General features: G+C 39.4%; 1 protein-coding gene across 1 annotated transcript in view; it reads left to right on the top strand.

Annotated features, from left to right (window-relative positions):
• LOC127369534 (NACHT, LRR and PYD domains-containing protein 5-like) overlaps positions 1 to 19174 on the top strand; it is a 203834-nt gene that overhangs the window by 45437 nt on the left and 139223 nt on the right. The window contains exons 7-10 of the mRNA XM_051411007.1: positions 1001 to 1174; positions 1406 to 1579; positions 2433 to 2606; positions 3225 to 3398. Of these exons, the coding sequence (XP_051266967.1) occupies positions 1001 to 1174; positions 1406 to 1579; positions 2433 to 2606; positions 3225 to 3398 (696 nt within the window). The remainder of the gene's footprint in view (positions 1 to 1000; positions 1175 to 1405; positions 1580 to 2432; positions 2607 to 3224; positions 3399 to 19174) is intronic.

Genomic DNA, 19174 nt, shown 5'->3' with positions numbered 1-19174 from the left:
AAAACTAGCCCCGGCGCCACATTTCACCGATATGTATGAAACTCGGTAGGCACGTGTAACCTCCATGGCTTTCCGTCAAAGTTGGCCATTTTGAATTCCATGCTCATTTTCTGTGATTTTTCGTGTTGTATTTGAACAAACTCCTTCTAGAGAATTCATCAGATCTACTTCAAAACTGGTCAGTACAGTCAAAACATATTGCTGATTAAGAGTTGTGACTGTACATTGAACGGCGTGGCGTCAAAGTTGGCCAGGTTGAATCGAATGTCAAACTGTGATGCCATTTCCGGCATTTTGCAGTGATTTTCAGTGTTTTTTTGTGTTGTATTTGAACAAACTCCTCCTAGAGAATTTATCGGATCTGCTTCAAAATTAGTCAGTACAGTCAACATATGTTGTTTATTAAAAGTTTTGCTATATGTGTATGTACGTTGAAGGACGTGTCCATGGCGTGCCGTCAAAGTTGGATTTGAATCGAATGTCAAACTGTGATGCCATTTCCGGCATTTCAGGGCTTCTATTTTAACTAACACCTCCTACAGAATTTTTCGGATTGACTTAAAATTCAATCAATGCAATCTAGACACATTGGTGATCAAAAGTTAATTAAATATTCACTGTGCGTCAAACGGTGTGTCCATGGCGCGGCGCTCACTTTCCAAGATTCGCAGTGGAGAGTCTCACTGTGAACTCTAGTCTTTTTGTCTGAAACGCATGACGACGTAGAGTGGTTTCCCTCGGCTTCCGGCGATGAGGGCTTGGGCGTGGGGCAACGTTGTGTGGCGCGGCTGCGGCGGGAAACCACTGTGCAGGCCCCGACGTGGGGAGATGGTAAGGTCCCGCCCAATGGTGCTTGCAGCTTTAATTTGATATTGGCCTTTTTGGAATTCTGTATTTTGATTTTAATCATTATTATAGACCTGACTGACAGCATGTTATTGAACTCTCTGTTGACATTTGACATTTTTTTGACACAAAAAACACATTTATTCTTATTCAGATTGAGTTGCTGCAGTTTGTCAGAGGTCAGCTGTGATTATCTGGTCTCAGCTCTGAAGTCCAACCCCTCCCATCTGAGAGAGCTGGACCTGAGTTTCAACAATCTGCAGGAATCAGGAGTGAAGCTGCTGTGTGGTTTTCTGGAGAATCCACACAGTAGACTGGGGACTCTGAGGTCTCTGTCCCCCCCCACCCCCCCCCCACACACACACACACACAAATACACACACAGATTATGACTCCACTATTCCTAAAATAATGATTGTAGATGTCTTTTGTTCACATTTTCTAAACTTGTACATTCTAAACCTTCTTTAGCTCTGAACAGATTATTAAACACTGAATGATTTCAAGCAGGAACATTGTCTTCTAAACCTACATCATTCATCATTTATTCTTTATTCAGATTGTTGGGCTGCAGTTTGTCAGAGATCAGCTGTGATTATCTGGTCTCAGCTCTGAAGTCCAACCCCTCCCATCTGAGAGAGCTGAACCTGAGTTACAACAAGCTGCAGGATTCAGGAGTGAAGCTGCTGTGTGGTTTTCTGGAGAGTCCACACTGTAGACTGGAGACTCTGGGGTCAGACACCATTTTTTCCTTCTGTGCTGAGATTAATATGATGTGAAAGTTGTGCTGACAGTAAAGTGCAGACATAAGGCGGATATTATACTGATCCACACTGAGTATCTTAATGTTAAAGTCTGTTTTCTTCTTCAAGCATCAATTCTTTCCAAGCATGATATTTTGTACTCTTCCATTGAAATACACAAATATCTTGTCATTCTTTGTCTGTTATTGTCAGGTCTCCTTCCTTCTCCCATCTATCCTTTATATATTTTGTTGAATGAGCTTTTAGATTGTGGAGGCTCTTATACAGTTGAGAAATGACCCCTCTTTTAATATCTGACTTATATGCATTTATGGGAAGTTGCATAAAGGGCTTACTGGCTTCTCTGGTATTTTTCTTTTTGATTAAAGTAATTTATTAATTGGAGATATCTTTAGAAATCCTTTTTTTCCAATGAAAAATGATCTCTTAATGTTTGAAAACACATAATTTCATCTTTCTGTATAATGCTGCATAGAGATATTATACCTTTGTTTATCCAAACTTTGAATCTATCATTGAGTTTATTTAGTGTGAGATCTGAATCATATGCACACCAACTCAGGATTTTAATATCTTCTTTCAATGTATGTTCTTTTATCACTGCTCTCCAAACCCTGAGAGCTGATGCTCTAATCTGTGCTGAGATATAATAATGTTTCTGTGATGGTAAACCCCAGCCTCCTCTTTCTTTCAGTAGCTGTAATGTTTTATATCGTACTCGAGGTATTTTTCCTGCCATATAAATCTCAATATCATTAAACACTGAATGATTTCAAGCAGGAACATTGTCTTCTAAACTTATATCATTTATTCTTCATTCAGATTGAGTGGCTGCAGTTTGTCAGAGATCAGCTGTGATTATCTGGTCTCAGCTCTGAAGTCCAACCCCTCCCATCTGAGAGAGCTGAACCTGAGTAACAACAAGCTGCAGGATTCAGGAGTGAAGCTGCTGTGTGGTTTTCTGGAGAGTCCACACTGTAGACTGGAGACTCTGAGGTCAGACACCATTTTTTCCTTCTGTGCTGAGATTAATATGAGTTGAGATTAGATTAGTAGATTAATAAATTGTGGTGACAGTAAAGTGCAGACATAAGGCTGATATTATACTGATCCACACTGAGTATCTTAATGCTAAAGTCTGTTTTCTTCTTCAGTGGTTTAGTCCATTGACTGTGGCAGAGCAATGTTGAGCTCCACATTTAAAACCTGAATATAACAAGAATACTCTACACTGGATAATTCACTCTGAACCTCTTAAACTCTTGATTTTCATCTTATATTCCACATCATGTTTTTAATGTATTATAATTAAAATATGTAAATGAATATTCAAAATAATCAAACAAAGGCAATAACAAATATGTTCAGTATTTGCTGTTTCCAACATTGTTATGAAGCTATATGATGTTTATATTGACTGAATACTTTAAACTGAAGCTGCTTTGATTTTATGACTCCACTATTCCTAAAAGAAATATTGTAGATGTCTTTTGTTCACATTTTCTAAACTTGTACATTCTAAACCTTCTTCAGCTCTAAACAGATTATTAAACACTGAATGATTTCAAGCAGGAACATTGTTTTCTAAACTTACATCTTTTATTCTTCATTCAGATTGAGGAACTGCAGTTTGTCAGAGATCAGTTGTGATTATCTGGTCTCAGCTCTGAAGTCCAACCCCTCCCATCTGAGAGAGCTGGACCTGAGTCTCAACTACCTGCAGGATTCAGATGTGAAGCTGCTGTCTGATCTTGTGGAGAGTCCACACTGTAGACTGGAGACTCTGAGGTCAGTAGAGGGTTGGAGTCAGTCCATGCTGGTTTCAGCAGTATTGTACTAAACACAGTTAGTATCAAAGCAAAGATCCAATATTTGTTGCTTTCCTCAGTGAAGCTGTGAGAGGAGGATGGTGACAGACTTCAGGGTTGGAGAGAAAGACAGAGAGAGAGAGAACAGTCAGCCATTCAGAGAGCCAGAAGCTTGTTGTGATCATGTGTTTGAGTTGATGTGAAGACGACTGTTGTTGTTGTGTTCATGTCTACAGGAAATAAAGCTGGATTCCAGCTGACAGCGTTACAAGATGTACAGAGTGGGAATGTGACTGAGACTGTGGTTTTGATCAGCTTTGAACGCAAACAGCAGTAAATCCATCATTACAGTGGGCAGTGAATGTCTCTCTGTTTCTGCAGTAATGATGCGTTCAGGGACTCTCAGCACTTTATTTCCACTGTGTACTTCAGTGAAATCTGCAGAGTCAACAGACTTGATGTCCAAACTGTCTGCAGGTCTGTGAGCCTCAGCTCAGAAAGGAAGCAGGCTACGCTACGCAGCCGCTCACCTTCTGGTCTGAACTGGACTGAAGTCCCTGCTGGTCTTTATACTGGATGTGCTGATGGAGGGAGTCTCTGTAAACACTGATTTATGACTTCTGTTGTCTGTCTTCTTCTCTCATCAGATGGAGGTCTATCAGTGAGTGATCAGTTGTGTTGGAGGATCTGCTGTGTCCTGATGATCCAGAGAGGTTGAAGCAGCAGCATCAGCTCTGACTGGGCCATGTTACTGGGAGGTAGAGTGGAGAGGAGACCTTCATCCAGCAGTGACTGACAGAGGAATCACAACCAGTGGAGATGACTCTCAGTGCTGCAGTCTGAACTGCTCTGAGATCAGCTCCACTGTCAGACACAATGTCAAGTCCACCATCATCCCTGTGTGTTCCTCTGGATGTGACAGAGTATCATCAGTGTATCTGGACTGCTCTGCTGCTGCTCTGTCCTTCTACACAGTCTCTGCAGACACACTGAGACTCCTCCACTCCTTCTGCTCCACACTCAACCACCTCCTCCCCCTCCAACCTGGACTATTGTATATTCTTATATTAACTGCTTCTACACATTTGTTCTGTTTATGACAACGTAACTGTAGATCAACACAAGTTTTGTCTTCTGTTCTAGCTCCACCTTGTGGAAAGATGGAGAATTGCAGTCAATTTCCACATTATACTTCTAATTCATTTTGGAAGTTGATGTGATGAATCCTAAGAAAAAAATTAGGTACAAAAGATCTTGCTGATTTATCTGTGTGCCCATTTTCTGTTCATCTGTCAATGTGCAGTCACTCCGAGCATCCTCCCAAGCGCTCAATGGATGTGATAAAGTAGTCTACTGTTACTGTTGGGTTTTTTGTTCTATCCACACAACATAGTGACTAAAATCATCAGTACCACCATTGATGGCTATGCATGGCTTCTGCTTATCATACAAATCCATATGCCATAGCGCTTTGGTAGCTTTGTTGTGGGAATGCCTGTGAATCAGACACCATTCCTGTCTGTGTGTAGGGCACCAAATGGGGAGGGGTCACCACCAAAACAGTCTGATCATTAATCGTAATAATCATAATGTTATACACAGGACGCAGCGCCTGGTGTTATCAAGTCCTACTGTCATTTATGATCGTGTATCTCTGTCCTCTCCTCTGTAGGACAGCCAGCAGGACTCACAGGCTGCATCCCAAGTCTCTTCGACTTAAAAGTTCAACTTTAATCTTGAAATGGCAATTTTATTCTCAATATTTAGATTTTATTCTCAATATTTAGATTTTATTCTCAATATTTTGATTTTAGTATCAATATTTTGACTTAATCTTCCACTTTTGTTTTTACTCGTGTGGCCCTCATACTCTTTTGTAAATACCAGACTTTTCTCATAGTTTAACAGATAATTGTTTGTAACAAGAAGATAAAACCTGTAGAAAGTTTGGATTTAATCGAAGTTTATATATATATATATCTTTTAAAATAGTTTATTTTTCTAGTACATCCAAACAGATTGTGTTATTGTAGTAATTGGTGATATTTATCTATTTTGATTTTGTTATTTGGTCCATTGTGGATTTAAAAATATTGATTAGAGTTACTTAAAGTTACTGAAATATCTGGTCAGTGCTGTGTTGAACATTGGTCACACATTGAACACCAGAACATTTGTTCATAAGTTTTTTCTTTTAACATGAAATTAATCAGCAAACATGTTTATAATTTATATAATGTGTCATTATTCGTGATTATGATCATGTACATGTATATATTTGTTCTGTTTTCTCATATTGCATCAAAAACACACATCTGTATATTAAAATCACATCTTACTTCTGATTGATTGACCTGAACAAAGTGTGGATTCAATCAAAGCTTTACTGTAGTTTCTCAGTTTGCAGTCGGCTGTTTACGTCTTCATTAGACTCTGAGCATAAAACAAAGGTGGAAAGCCATCTGACTCTGACTCCCACACTGAGAAAGATCATGTTTTATTCACACAATTAAAGTGAATCAGTTTCCAACAAGTGCTCGTCCAGTCTGTTGTAACACAGAAGAATTCAACTTTAGAGACTTAAAGGCAAATTCCATACATGAACAATAAAAAGGAAGCCCCAGAGTTAAACTGAAAACAGGATTAGAAGCTGCTGTCACTCTCAAACTGATTCTCTCGTCTTAATACAGGAATTCATGTTCAGTAATAACTCAGTTTGAGTTGTCCAACTTCTCTGATGACGTCCTCAGTAACAGGAGAAGATGGTGATGATGGAGCTGCAGCTGATTCACTCTGTGGCTCTCAGACTAAAGGCTACTTCACTTATCAACAAGCTAACTACTATAATAGGATCTGTTGGCAGAAATAATATGTGTAATATGTGCCTAACTCATTAGTGTATAATAGTGCCTTAAGTATAATTCATGTGTGCATCAAATTCTGTTTTCAATTCAGTCTCAATACTCAAAATAAGACTTCAACACTCTTTAAACTTTGAGAAAAAATGATTTTTTCTCCTTTTTGATTTGCAGAAATCCTCTTTATTTTGAAAAATCAAGAAGTTTGCAGAAGCAGAATTTACTCGTGCAAGTTATAGGAAGATATTAAAGGATCAGGTGAATATAAAGTATTTAATGTCTGTCAGATATTTACAGCAAGTTTAAAGTGTTTATATAAACTCAGCAGTGACAGAATTTCACAGTCAGCTTGTAAAGTGACTGCATCACTTCACTGTGTTGCAGCGCCCTCTACAGGGAAGAAACTGAAAATTAAAGATCAACTTTAAGTTCTCACCATCAGCACAAAAGTTAGTGTTTTTCAGTGATTCCATATAAAATGTTTAAAAAGAAAATTACAAACATTAAAGAGACAAAAGGCTTAAATTAGTGCACAAGTTAAAATATATGAATAAAACAAAAAACATATAAAACAGAATACTTTAGTGAACAGTAGTGATTAAATTAACCTACTGTATATATACAATAATAATGTAGGAACTGTATGAGCTTAAATTAATATACACATTGTCAAGCAGTTGATGTTGCTGAGAGCTGCTTGCCACAGTTTCACATGAGTTTCTGAGGATTTGCTCACATTAATCCAATACAGTCACATTGAGAGCAGCACAGGTTGTTGGGGATCTTGGAGGTAGTTGCTATCATACATGTCTTCTTCTTTCCTGCAAACAAAACTGAACACAAGTTATTGGTAAAATACATCCAAGTGGAACTCAACACAAACTTTTATATTTAGAAAAACGTTTCATGTTCAAACCACTGAGCCAGTTTATTTTTGGATGAGTTTTGCATTATTTTACACTCTGCTTGTGGGTTTATTTGAGTTACTATTAGTTAATTGAATTAATTACAGCCTTCCGTGCACTGTAAAATGATTCAGGTGCTTCTGTATTCAGTATGTAAGATATACTTACCACAAGGAGTTTTCTCATAGTACCATTTCTGGTCTTGTTCCTCTCTGTGTCAAACACACATCATCATCAGTGCAAACAACGTACACATTAAATAAATCCCAACTGAAGGCAGAATGTGTTTTTCCTACCCTTTTAGATTTGCAGTACAGTATAAGTCCTGTTAGCAATACAACCACAATGACTCCAACCACCACAGCTACAATAATGCCTGTAACACCAGTCCGACTCACTGAAACAGAGAGAGACAGTTCAGTTAAATGAACTTGAACCAACCAACTCAGACCACAAGATACTGACTGATAACTACTGTAGCATTGTTCACGTGTCTATCTCTCAGAATCTACAGTTTCCTCACCCTCAGCTGTTAGATCCTCCTGATGTTAAGCAATCCTACATTCAGCTACTTCAACTTTGCAGCCAACCACCTGTTAACACTCCACCAAACATCCCAACACCCAAGCAACCCTCGGGCAATGCCTTAACAGAGACCTACGGCACTCTAGCAACCACCTACTTACATCTACTGGAATAGTGTGAGGGTCCCTCTGTGTGCTTTGTACTGCTTGTGGAGGTGGCTCTGGTTTACACTCAGCTTCAGGAGAGAGAGAGAGAGGTGTGGGGACGGCTTGTGAGAGCAGCACCAGGTGAGTTGGCAGTTGATTCTGTGTGGAGGGCTGCAGACCTGCCGGAGGTTAATCAGCAGTATGTTGCACACCTGGACTCGGTGTGCCCCGTGGATATAAGCCAGAGCAGCAGCCAGTCCTTTAGCAGCTCTCCTCTCCCTCCACACACCTTTTGTTTGGTATCTTTTGTTTCCTTTTCTTTGGTTTTATAACATCCACTCCCCACACTACTGGCCTTACAGAGTCCTCTCACCTATGTATTTGGATAGTTTTGTTGTAAATAAATGACTTCTTTTGACCCAGTCTAAGAGCTGAAACTGGTTGAAACTGTGCCCGAATATCAGACCTGAGATATGCTGATAGTTTGAATGGCAGCTTTCACTCAGACAGACTTGCTCTTACCTTTCTCTATTCTCAGAAAGGTGTTGGTTACGTATGTCTCCTCAGGATTACTGAGTTCACAGGTGTACATCCCCTCCTGTTTCCAAGATAAGTCCTGTAGCATGAGGCCGCCTGACTCAGAGACGCCCTTCACCTGCTGCCTCCACTCCTCTGAGACTGAGTGGCTGACGTTGGCTCCGGCCTGGTTCAGAATGATCTGACTGTGGTTGAATCTCCAAACGAGGCTGAAGACCATCAGGGAGGTGTTTGACACACTGCAGGGGATTGTTGTGTCAGTGCTGGAGGCAATGATAGGAGCTGAAATGATGCAACACAAACAGAGAAAGATCAAAACGCCTGTGAATCCGAATTATTTCCACAGATATAGAAACACATACTGTCGGATAAGAGCTGATTGGACATATTTGTTTGCTAAAAAACTGAGAATCATTAACTGCCAGGTTTGTTAGTTTGCTGTTTATCAGAAAACACAGTGAACAAATGTCCATGTTACTCAATGAGCAAGTGATTAGTTGTTAGTTTTTGAAAAGAAATGTTATTTAAGTTGCCATTTTTTATCATTTTGTGCTATTTTCTCATAAACGTCTTGTTATAACTGACCCAGAAAAGACACATAATCAATCAATTATTGTGACTGACAGACTCTAATATATAACCTTCATTTATAACCTTTGATTCTTCATGTCTTTTTATACCTTTTAGTGTTTTGTAGCTACAAACAGAGAGGAATCTTTCAAACCGGCACCAAATTAGACCAAATTAGACCAGAATACTCACGTGGGTGCCTGAAAGTGGCTCTCCTCTTGTTCCTGCGAGTGCTGATGTTGCACCTGTAGGCCACATCAGTCCCACTGTCTGAAAGTATCAGAGAGCCGCTGATGTCGTAGAGCTGCTGTTCAGTCTCCTGGACTGTGGTTGTGTTCTTGAAGGTCACGCTGGACGGAGGGCTGGTGGACCAGGTGAGCTCAGGCTCAGGGTAGATCCCCTCTGAGCTGCAGGTGATCCTGTTTTCAACCTTCTGAATGTCGACTTCAGTGACCGGAGCTGTAAAGATCATTTTTAAGGTTTGATTTAGCACATTGGTTACATTTAGGAACACATTGCACATAAAGAAAAAGGTTTTCTGTGTGTGTTTCTCATACCGTCCACTTTCAGGTTGATAAATGAGTCCTTGTTTCCGCTGATGGTGCTGGTGTGGCAGTTGTATCTGCCCCGGTCCTGAACCTCCACCCCTGTCAGCTGCAGTGAGGCGTTTCCTCTGGAGATCTGGTCCTTGAACAGTGATGTCCTGCCTCTGAAGTGCCGATCCTGGCGTGCGAGCTGGTCTTGGTTGTGGTAGTAGGAGTGGACAGGAGTCTTTCCAGTCCCCTGAAACCAGTGGACGACTACTTCATTGCCACTCTGGAAGCTGCACGGTAAGATGCAGCTCTTCAGAACAACACAGGACGCCTCAGTGTCTGAGAATCAAATAAAGAGACGGTTCAATTCAGGAAAAGCAGCAGAGAAAGTGAGCTCTCTTTAACTGGTGTTGTTGTGCAGTTGCAGTAACAACAAGTAAATGTAAACTTATTCCACAGTATGTGCTGACAGAAAATAAGGACCTCAGCCACCTCAGAAAATAGAGACGGTTTTTTCCCATCCTGTAGAGGAAGAGGAAGTAAAATAAAGAAGTGGAGCTGCAGCTCTTAATGTAACAGCTCTTCTCACAATGATACAAACTGATCCGCTGTCACAAAATACAGAAAAAGGACCGTTGTCTTGTTTTATAAACACTTTTTTTCATGAACAATTGTGGGACAGACAGTCAAGCTCACAGACACACTGGATTTCCTGGACTTCTGCTTCACAATAAAAGTCAGCTTGTGTTTCGCCAGTTCAATACCAAATGTGTGGGAAGAAGTAGGAACTGTTGTATTGTTTGCATTAGCAGATACTTTACGGAGACACTTATACCGGGATGTAGCAGGAAATGGGTGAGACCACAAAGAACAGAGTCTTAATGAAGATAAACCGGGGCCTGAACGCATCACCTACCTGCCTCGGTAAGAGTGTGAAGGTGAGACAGTGTCAGCAAACACACCACACAGCTGATCCCAGTCATCCTGTGTTTATCCCGAAGTAGCTCCATGGTTTCGTTTTCGAGGTGGGAGGGAACTAAGTGGATAGAAATTATTCCTTCCGACCCCTGGACACCCCCTCCTACTATTTAAACAGACAACACCCTTCTGAACATTGTGTTAAAAGTTCTCCACAAAATATCCTGAAGCTTTTTGTTACAATCCATAAAAGTATAGACATGTGAATTGAATAATAATAATAATAATAATAATAATAATAATAATAATAATAATAATAATACATTATTTTGATGATTTTGTCGCCCTTAACTCTCTACAGCCTCCGTTGTCAGTGGGAGAAGTCCGTGGGAATGAGAAGCGGATCCTTTAATAATTATTATTTCTCACTAAAATAAGTGCTGACTGCTGAATTAAACACCGACTCATGACGCTGTTATTTCACCGTCTGTTATTATCCGTGTGTCGGTATTTGAGGAGGGTTTTTTTGGCCGTTACCATAGTAACTACCTGTATGAAAGTGAAATGTCATTAAGGAATGCAGTTAGGACAGTGCCGTACACAAACAGTGAAGGGCAGAAAGTTTGATCATCTTCAGTAACTAATACAACTTATCAATACATCTGTAGAGAGCTCCCGCCATGGTTAGTATATTCCAGCTGTGTGTCACTCCTCTTCTGCAAAGGGAATCTCTCTGGATCTCACCATTTCAAATCAAAGTGACACATTCAGTGAATTTGCTCCACGTGTATAAAGTTTTAAATGTAAAAGTTTTAGAAGTGAAAACATCAGTGAGTTACAGTTTTATGTGTGACTCTGCTAGTTTTCACATTAGATGATCAGCACAGACACATAAAGTCAACCTGTGGAGCTTTTTCCCCTCAGAAATCAGTGTTGAAGCAGTTGTTATCACCAGCGTTCATGTTCTGTAGCTCCTGCTGGAGCTGCTTTCTGCCAGCAGATGTCCCCATTTCCACTGTTTCCCCTCAGACTGGTTTAACTGGACTGCTGATGTGAACGCTTTCTGTCTGACTGACTTCATTTGGCAAAAATTAAATGGAATCATAATTTAGTTCAACTTGATTCAAAATGTTACATTAAAATTAAAATCAAGTTAAAATGAAACCCTGATTTAACCCTTTATTGTATAGTGTTGCCATATGGTAACAATTACTGTTTCTCACTTTTACTCACCGGTACTTTAGTTTTATTGTGAAAAGAGGCTCTTTTACTTTGAAAGTATAAATACACATCACATCATGTGACCATGAAATCCTGTTTGTCATTCCTTTTTCCATGGACAAGTGACACTGAGAATATCTAATAAGGGGAGAACTTCCACTCTCGGTAAACTTCCGGGTTCTGAACTGTTGCAGTTCCACTCTGGTTCCATGTGAGGGCGCTCACAGGATGAGTGCAGAATGAATGGAGCTCTATGGGGCTATACCCTCAAAATCCACTTTTCTCAGGATATAATTTTTTGTCTAGTAATTTGAATGTTGCATTCGAAAGGGGATGCAAAGAAATTACACATTGCTGGGTGTTTTTTAGAGTCACTTATTTGCTTTAAAAAGTATTTTAAAATGTCAATGACGTCATACACATCGTACGGCCAGAGATACCGCTTTACGGCAAACCTTGAGTCCGCGCTCTGCACTTCCTTTTCTCTCGAGGCATCGACGACACAGACATAATGATAGGCAGATAAAAGTACCAGCAACACAAAAAAAGTTGCTGTGTTAAAAAAAAAGAACCTGGGCGAAAAAATCCGCCTTAACATTCTGGTCCCGCTTTGGATGCCACGATGCCATCAAGCGGGATCTCTGGTTGTAATCAGTCCTTCACTGACCAATCAGCGTACATTAGCAGGATACTAGCGTGTTATGGGCAACAACAACTCGTCCTGTAAGAAATTCAAAGGACATAAGAACTCGTTCATTCAACTTTCGACCTATAACCCATGTTGAACTTGCAAAAACTACAATCAAATCTGAGATTTCTCAACGACAATCAGGTGAAAGAGACAAATTTAGCCGTCTAGCTCAATAGACTCCCATTCATTTTGCACTCATGGGCGATCGCCCCCCAGTGGAACTCTGCTGGAACTGCAACCAAAATTCGGTACAATGGGACTTAATAGAGAGTGGCCAGGTTCTCCGTAGACGGGCTCTGGTAACACTGAGAATATCTGAGGGTCCCAAAAGTTAACCAACTGTTCAATATTTCTGCAAAATTCATTCAAGAAAAAAAATCAAATACTATCTGGAGAAAATTAACTAATTTTCATCATTAAAAATCAGTTTAGATGTGGTTGGCTTTTTGTAAAATGGTAACATGTATGTATTATGTTTTTAGAAAAAAATATTTAAAACTATATATCAAATATTTCCATTATTCAAACCATTTTAAGTAATAAAAACGCATTAAAACATTTCCATCATGTTTAAGTAATAATTAATGCAGTAGAGGGTTAATACAACAGTTTTAATGTCAGGTCTAAGTGGGGGATTTTTTTAATATCATCAACATTAATATCAAGTTCAGCTGTGAAACAGGAAGCTTTGACATTTTATTTTCTCCTCATATTTCCCCTGAAGGAGTTTTTAATGTTGGTAAACTGCTGCAGCTGGATTAGATTCAGTGTTGAAGTAGGAAACTGCTGTTTTCTGTTTACATTGTTTTAACTGCAGTTCTGTTATTTGGCCACAAGAGGGCGCTGTTGACCACATTATAATTATGGGGTCAACAGCGCCCTCTTGTGGCCAGTAATTGAGTTGCAGTGTATTACCAGCGACTGTAACATAGATAACACTGATTTATTTAATGTATAAACCAGAATGTTTAGGTTTAATCTGTAATTTAATGTTTGAAAACTATTAATATTTTATTAACTTCATTCTCATTTATGTTTGTCTCATTTTTATAATGTTTGTGATTTTCTTTTTACACATTTTTTATGTGAAATGTTGAATGTAGAACACAGAATATCATTGTCAAATACTGCATTACTGTAATTTTTGTACATTAAGAACTTAAACTTGAAGTTGATGATCATGTTACATATATTAAAAAAGGCACTTAACACAATAATGTTTTAAAGACGTTAAACTAATTGCTAATGCTTGTGACTGATCTTAACTAGCAGTTGTAGCTGTTAGCCGGCATTAAGCCAGCTAAGGTAACTGTCTTTACCATAAACTTAATTAATTATACACTGGACAACGATGGTTTTCACTTAAATTCCTGCTTTGTTATTATTTTACATTGTGGCTGTGATATTGTCAGCATCTGGAGAACTAACGTTAGGTTATATATTTCTTCTTACCTGCTTCAGTATAATGAAGCATATACAAAGTGAAAGTGTTTTACAGAGGTTGATTAAACTTTATTTTAGAGGTTGAGTTAGTGGTGCTGTTGGATTGTAATGTGTTATATAACGTTATATATACGTATATTCATTGTGAATGAGTCTTATAGTTTTTTTTACTATTAAAACATATCAAACTACTCATTTTAATTACATCTGTCAAACCCAGGAGAGGTTCATCATGTTAATGAACTGATCTTTGTGAGCAACACACATACACACACACACACACAAACACAGATAAACTCACCTGATTTCCTGTAAATAGAGAGGGGAGGAGCTGACCAGGTAGCTAACGTAACACCAGGGAGGAAACCCTGGAAGTGAAAGTGTTCAGTTGGTCCAGTCTCCATTTTGAGTCAACAGAGCAGAAGGAGGGAAACTGAAGGCTGAGGCAGGGTGAGTGTTAATACAACATTATTATTATTTTACTGTCAAAGTCTCTGAGTCAGTTTTCTTCCTGTGGACTGTAGAGGACAGAAATGTTAGAATGAACTCAACAGTTTGATTCATCTGTGGATACAAAGTTGTGATTGACTGAATAATACAGATTAAAGCTACTGTAACCCAAGAAAACAAGTACAGGGTTAAAGAAAGTGACCAGGTGGAGTTCTATATTATACTGTATACTCTATATACTATACAGAGTACTGTGTGTGTGTGTGTGTGTGTGTGTGTGTGTGTGTGTGTGTGTGTGTGTGTGTGTGTGTGTGTGTGGATTATATAGACCATATGTATTACTTTCTGTTCTCAGTCTGTTAATTTTTTATCACTCAGACTGACTGAAGTGCAGAAGATGAGTGTTTTTGTGGAGGAAGAGGAGGACAGAGCAGAGTCTCCAGTCACCAGCTATCTGTCTATGAAGACTGATTGGCCCAATGATCCTCCATTCTTCAGTAATGAACCTGGACCCTCAGACACAAAGTAAGAGAACTGCTATTAACTCATTAATGACTCATTTTCAGTTACTTTTGCAGATGTCATGTTTTCTGTTCATTTTGTGTTTGCATATAACATTTTCTAACAAAGGTTTTATAAACTTTTTGCAACACTGACAAAGAGAAATCATCCGGCAGCTGTCAGTCACCCTGAAAAACTGTAATCTAATCTAAAAGGACTAATACAAACTTTAAACCTCAAATTTATCAACAGTAACAGCAGTTTGTGTATTTACAACTTCCTAATTGGCTTTATCTTCAGAAATTGTCAAATGTAGATTTGGAGACTTCTTTTTTAAGAATATTTGAACTGGATATATTCCTTCATTTGATAGTTGACAATATAGAGTGACAGGAAACATAAAAGGAATGAAAAACAAACAAATAAACAGTTTGTAGTTGAACCTGTGACACCACTGTTACGTGCTATGTGTCTTACAGTAAACTGCTGGTCTATCATAATTATTTAGAGCACTTCTAACCTCAGTTTAAACTAACACAAGCTAATCTGCCCAAAGTGACTGTAGAACAGTGAAGGACATAATCAGCTCTCTTTAATGGAAGGCTTTTATTGTGAAGCAGCTGCAGGAAGTGTTGTGTTTGTATTAATAACAAACTACAGGCAGATCAATAAATGTTTAATAAGACAGACAGATAGGAAAAGCACTCAGTGTTTATGAAAGCAGGAGAGTTGAAATAAAAGGAATCATTTTCATTACAGACTGAATGCTGAATTCAAACAGAAAAGTTAACAACACTTTTAATGTTCTCTGTGACCATCTGAGCTTCCAGACAGTGTCGGACAAATCTCAGTATTTTTCATCAACAATCAACAAATCATTTTAGTAATAAAGAAATGTCTTCACAGAGAGAGGAAGAGGAGTCATGTTTCTGTGGAGGAGCAGCTGTCCTGCTGTGTTTTGTGTCAGGACGTCCTGAAGGATCCAGTCTCTACCAGCTGTGGACACTGGTTCTGCAGACAGTGCATCACCTCATACTGGGACCAGTCTGCTTCATCAGGAGACTCCTCCTGTCCCCAGTGTGGAAAAAGATCCAGAACAAGAGCTGGACTGCAGACAGCCAGTCAGACCAGCACTGTACAAAGTAAGACTGTACATCTTAAAAATCTAATTTTTCATTACATTAAGTTTATTTAGAGACTTAAAATAAGTTCCTTCAATGTGGATACAACCCCAAAACTGCATGAATCATGTAACTACATCAACTTCATCAAATATGCTTAACATCTTCAAGTGCTACATATAGTTTTAGAGTTTTCAGGCCATTGGCAGCACAGTAGGCAAGTACCAGTGACTATAAAATTGATTTGATCAGTAATTAAAATATTACATTCTTATCCAGTTCTTAATTAAAAGAAAACCAGGCTGACACAGGAACTGCTAGCTAATATGAACCCTTTAATGTTTGTTTATTTTTATCGCAAGTCATATCGTCATGGCAATATTGAACAGTGTTATTGCATATCACAGATATTCCTCATATCGTGCAGGGCTAGTTTAGATAATGAGCTGCTGAGGCTCAGCCTGTTGCCTCTGCTGTCAATCAAACACGTACACAGTCAGAGAAAAATAACATTTTCTGATGTTCCGTCAAAACTGGACTTTATAAAGTTTACTTCTGTTTATATTTCTATATTTATCTTTATATTGGTAATGAAAATAGTCAGCAGATTGTCAAATCTTCTTTGTTTTGACTCAACCTTTTATCTTTATTAGTGAGTGGTGGTCTGCAGGAGGTTTTAGATGAACATAAGATCAGTCTGAAGACGAGATGTGAACATGTGACTGAAGGAACTGATGAAACAGGAAGTGGAACCCTCCTCAACAGGATCTACACTGAGCTCTACATCACAGAGGGACAGAGTGAAGAGGTTAATACTCAACATGAGGTGAGGCAGCTGGAGACAGCTTCCAAGATGGAGACCCTCCATGACACTCCAATCAAGTGCCACGAGATCTTTAAAGCCTTACCTGACCAACAGAGACACATCAGAGTGGTTCTGACGAACGGCGTCGCTGGCATTGGAAAAACCTTCTCAGTGCAGAAGTTCACTCTGGACTGGGCAGAGGGCTTGGAAAACCAAGATGTCAGTCTGGTGGTTCTGCTTTCATTCAGGGAGCTGAACCTGATCAAAGATGAGCAGTACAGTCTTCTCAGGCTGCTCCATGTTTTCAATCCAACATTACAGAAGGTCACAGCAGAGCAGCTCGCTGTCTGTAAACTTTTGTTCATCTTTGACGGCCTGGATGAAAGCAGATTTTCACTGGATTTCCAAAAAGTATCCATAAATAAGAAGGTTCTCTCTGACGTAACACAGAAGTCTTCAGTCAACGTGCTGTTGACAAACCTTATCAAGGGGAATCTGCTTCCCTCGGCTCTCATCTGGATAACTTCCAGACCTGCAGCAGCCAATCAGATCCCTCCTGAATGTGTCGACAGGGTAACAGAAGTACGAGGCTTCACTGACGCCCAGAAGGAGGAGTACTTCAGGAGGAGAGTCAGTGATGAAGATCTGTCCAACAGAATCATCTCACACATCAAGACCTCCAGGAGCCTCCACATCATGTGTCTAATCCCAGTCTTCTGCTGGATCACTGCCACAGTTCTGGACCACATGTTGACTACAGACCAGAGAGGAGAGCTGCCCAAGACCCTGACTGACATGTACTCACACTTCCTGCTGGTTCAGACAAAGAGGAAGAAGCAGAAGTATGATGTGGGACATGAGAAGAGTCCACAGGAGCTGATGGAGGCTGACAGGGAAGTTCTTCTGAAGCTGGGGAGGCTGGCGTTTGAACAGCTGGAGAAAGGAAACATCATGTTCTACCAAGAAGACCTGGAGCAGTGTGGTCTAGATGTCACAGACGCCTCGGTGTACTCAGGAGTTTGTACAGAGATCTTCAAAAGAGAGAGTGTGATCTTCCAGAAAACAGTCTACTGCTTTGTTCATCTGAGCATTCAGGAGTTCCTGGCTGCAGTCTACATGTTCCACTGTCACACCAACAGGAACACCAAAGTACTGGAGGACTTCCTGGGAAAAAAACATGTTAATTCAACCCTGGATGTCTTTCTGAGGAAAGCCATGGAGAAATCCCTCAAAAGTAAAAATGGCCACCTGGACCTTTTTGTTCGCTTCCTTCATGGCCTCTCTCTGGAGTCCAACCACAGACTCTTAGGAGGCCTGCTGGGTCAGACAGACAACAGTTCAGAAATCAACCAGAAAGCCATCAACAACCTGAAGGAGATGAAAATGTATAATATCTCTCCTGACAGAAGCATCAACATCTTCCACTGTCTGATGGAGATGAACGACCACTCAGTCCATCAGGAGATCCAAGAGTTCCTGAAGTCAGAGAACAGATCAAAGAAGAAACTCTCTGAGATCCACTGCTCAGCTCTGGCCTACATGCTGCAGATGTCAGAGGAGGTTCTGGATGAGTTAAACCTGAAGAAGTACAACACATCAGACCAGGGACGACAGAGACTGATTCCAGCTGTGAGGAACTGCAGAAAGGCTCAGTAAGTCCAGATGTGATTAACATTATAAATCAATATAAAGTTGAAGCCATCAGTATTAGAGTTAAGATTATATTGTTTAGTTCTTAACAAAGAACGTCTTTTCACATCTTTTTTCGTTCTAAATAATTTTGATTTATAAACCAGTTTACAGACGAGTCCATTCAAATACCACCAGAGAGAGAGAGGGAAAAGGAGAGAGCTTCTTTACTAATGAAGGTTCATTTAGTGTAGCAGAGCCTTTCCAGTGAGCCATGATGCACAGTAGCAGCACCCTGACTGTGTTTGACCTGAATGTAACAGAACCTTAATTAGTGTCATTGGTAACACCTGTGTTTACCCTCCTGTTTCATATCAAAATGGCTCCTGTGATAAAGGTGTATTATACTATTAATGCAATAGGAGTCATTAAATCAATTCAATGGGAGATAAAAGCAGCTGGAGCAACATAATAAGATTCATCTGGGGCTGCATTAATGAGATTTTCACGGTACAATAACCATCTCAGAAAATATCACAGTTTAAAGGTATACAGTATTACACAGTTATTAATTATCAGTTACAGTAATGAAACAGAAAGATGTGTTATTTTTGTTTGTTTGTTTTTTGGTTGAATGCTATATTATAATTTCACAAAATATTATGTACTATATATTTTTAATAACACTAATACAACAGAATACAATACCATAGATAAACAAATGTACACAGTATGTTTGCATACCACGGTATACCATGGTATTGGTATACAGCTGCAACCCTAGATGGATTAAAGATGCACAAAATACACACAAGAAGCACATGACTGAGATAAATACATATGAGTGCAGTTACAACCTATAGTGATTATACAGCTCATTGAACATCCTGTTAAAATAAAGTT

The sequence above is a fragment of the Dicentrarchus labrax genome, unplaced genomic scaffold, assembly GCF_905237075.1.
Source record: "Dicentrarchus labrax unplaced genomic scaffold, dlabrax2021, whole genome shotgun sequence".
NCBI classification, from domain to species: Eukaryota; Metazoa; Chordata; class Actinopteri; family Moronidae; genus Dicentrarchus; species Dicentrarchus labrax.
This window is presented reverse-complemented; position numbering and strand designations above follow the sequence as displayed.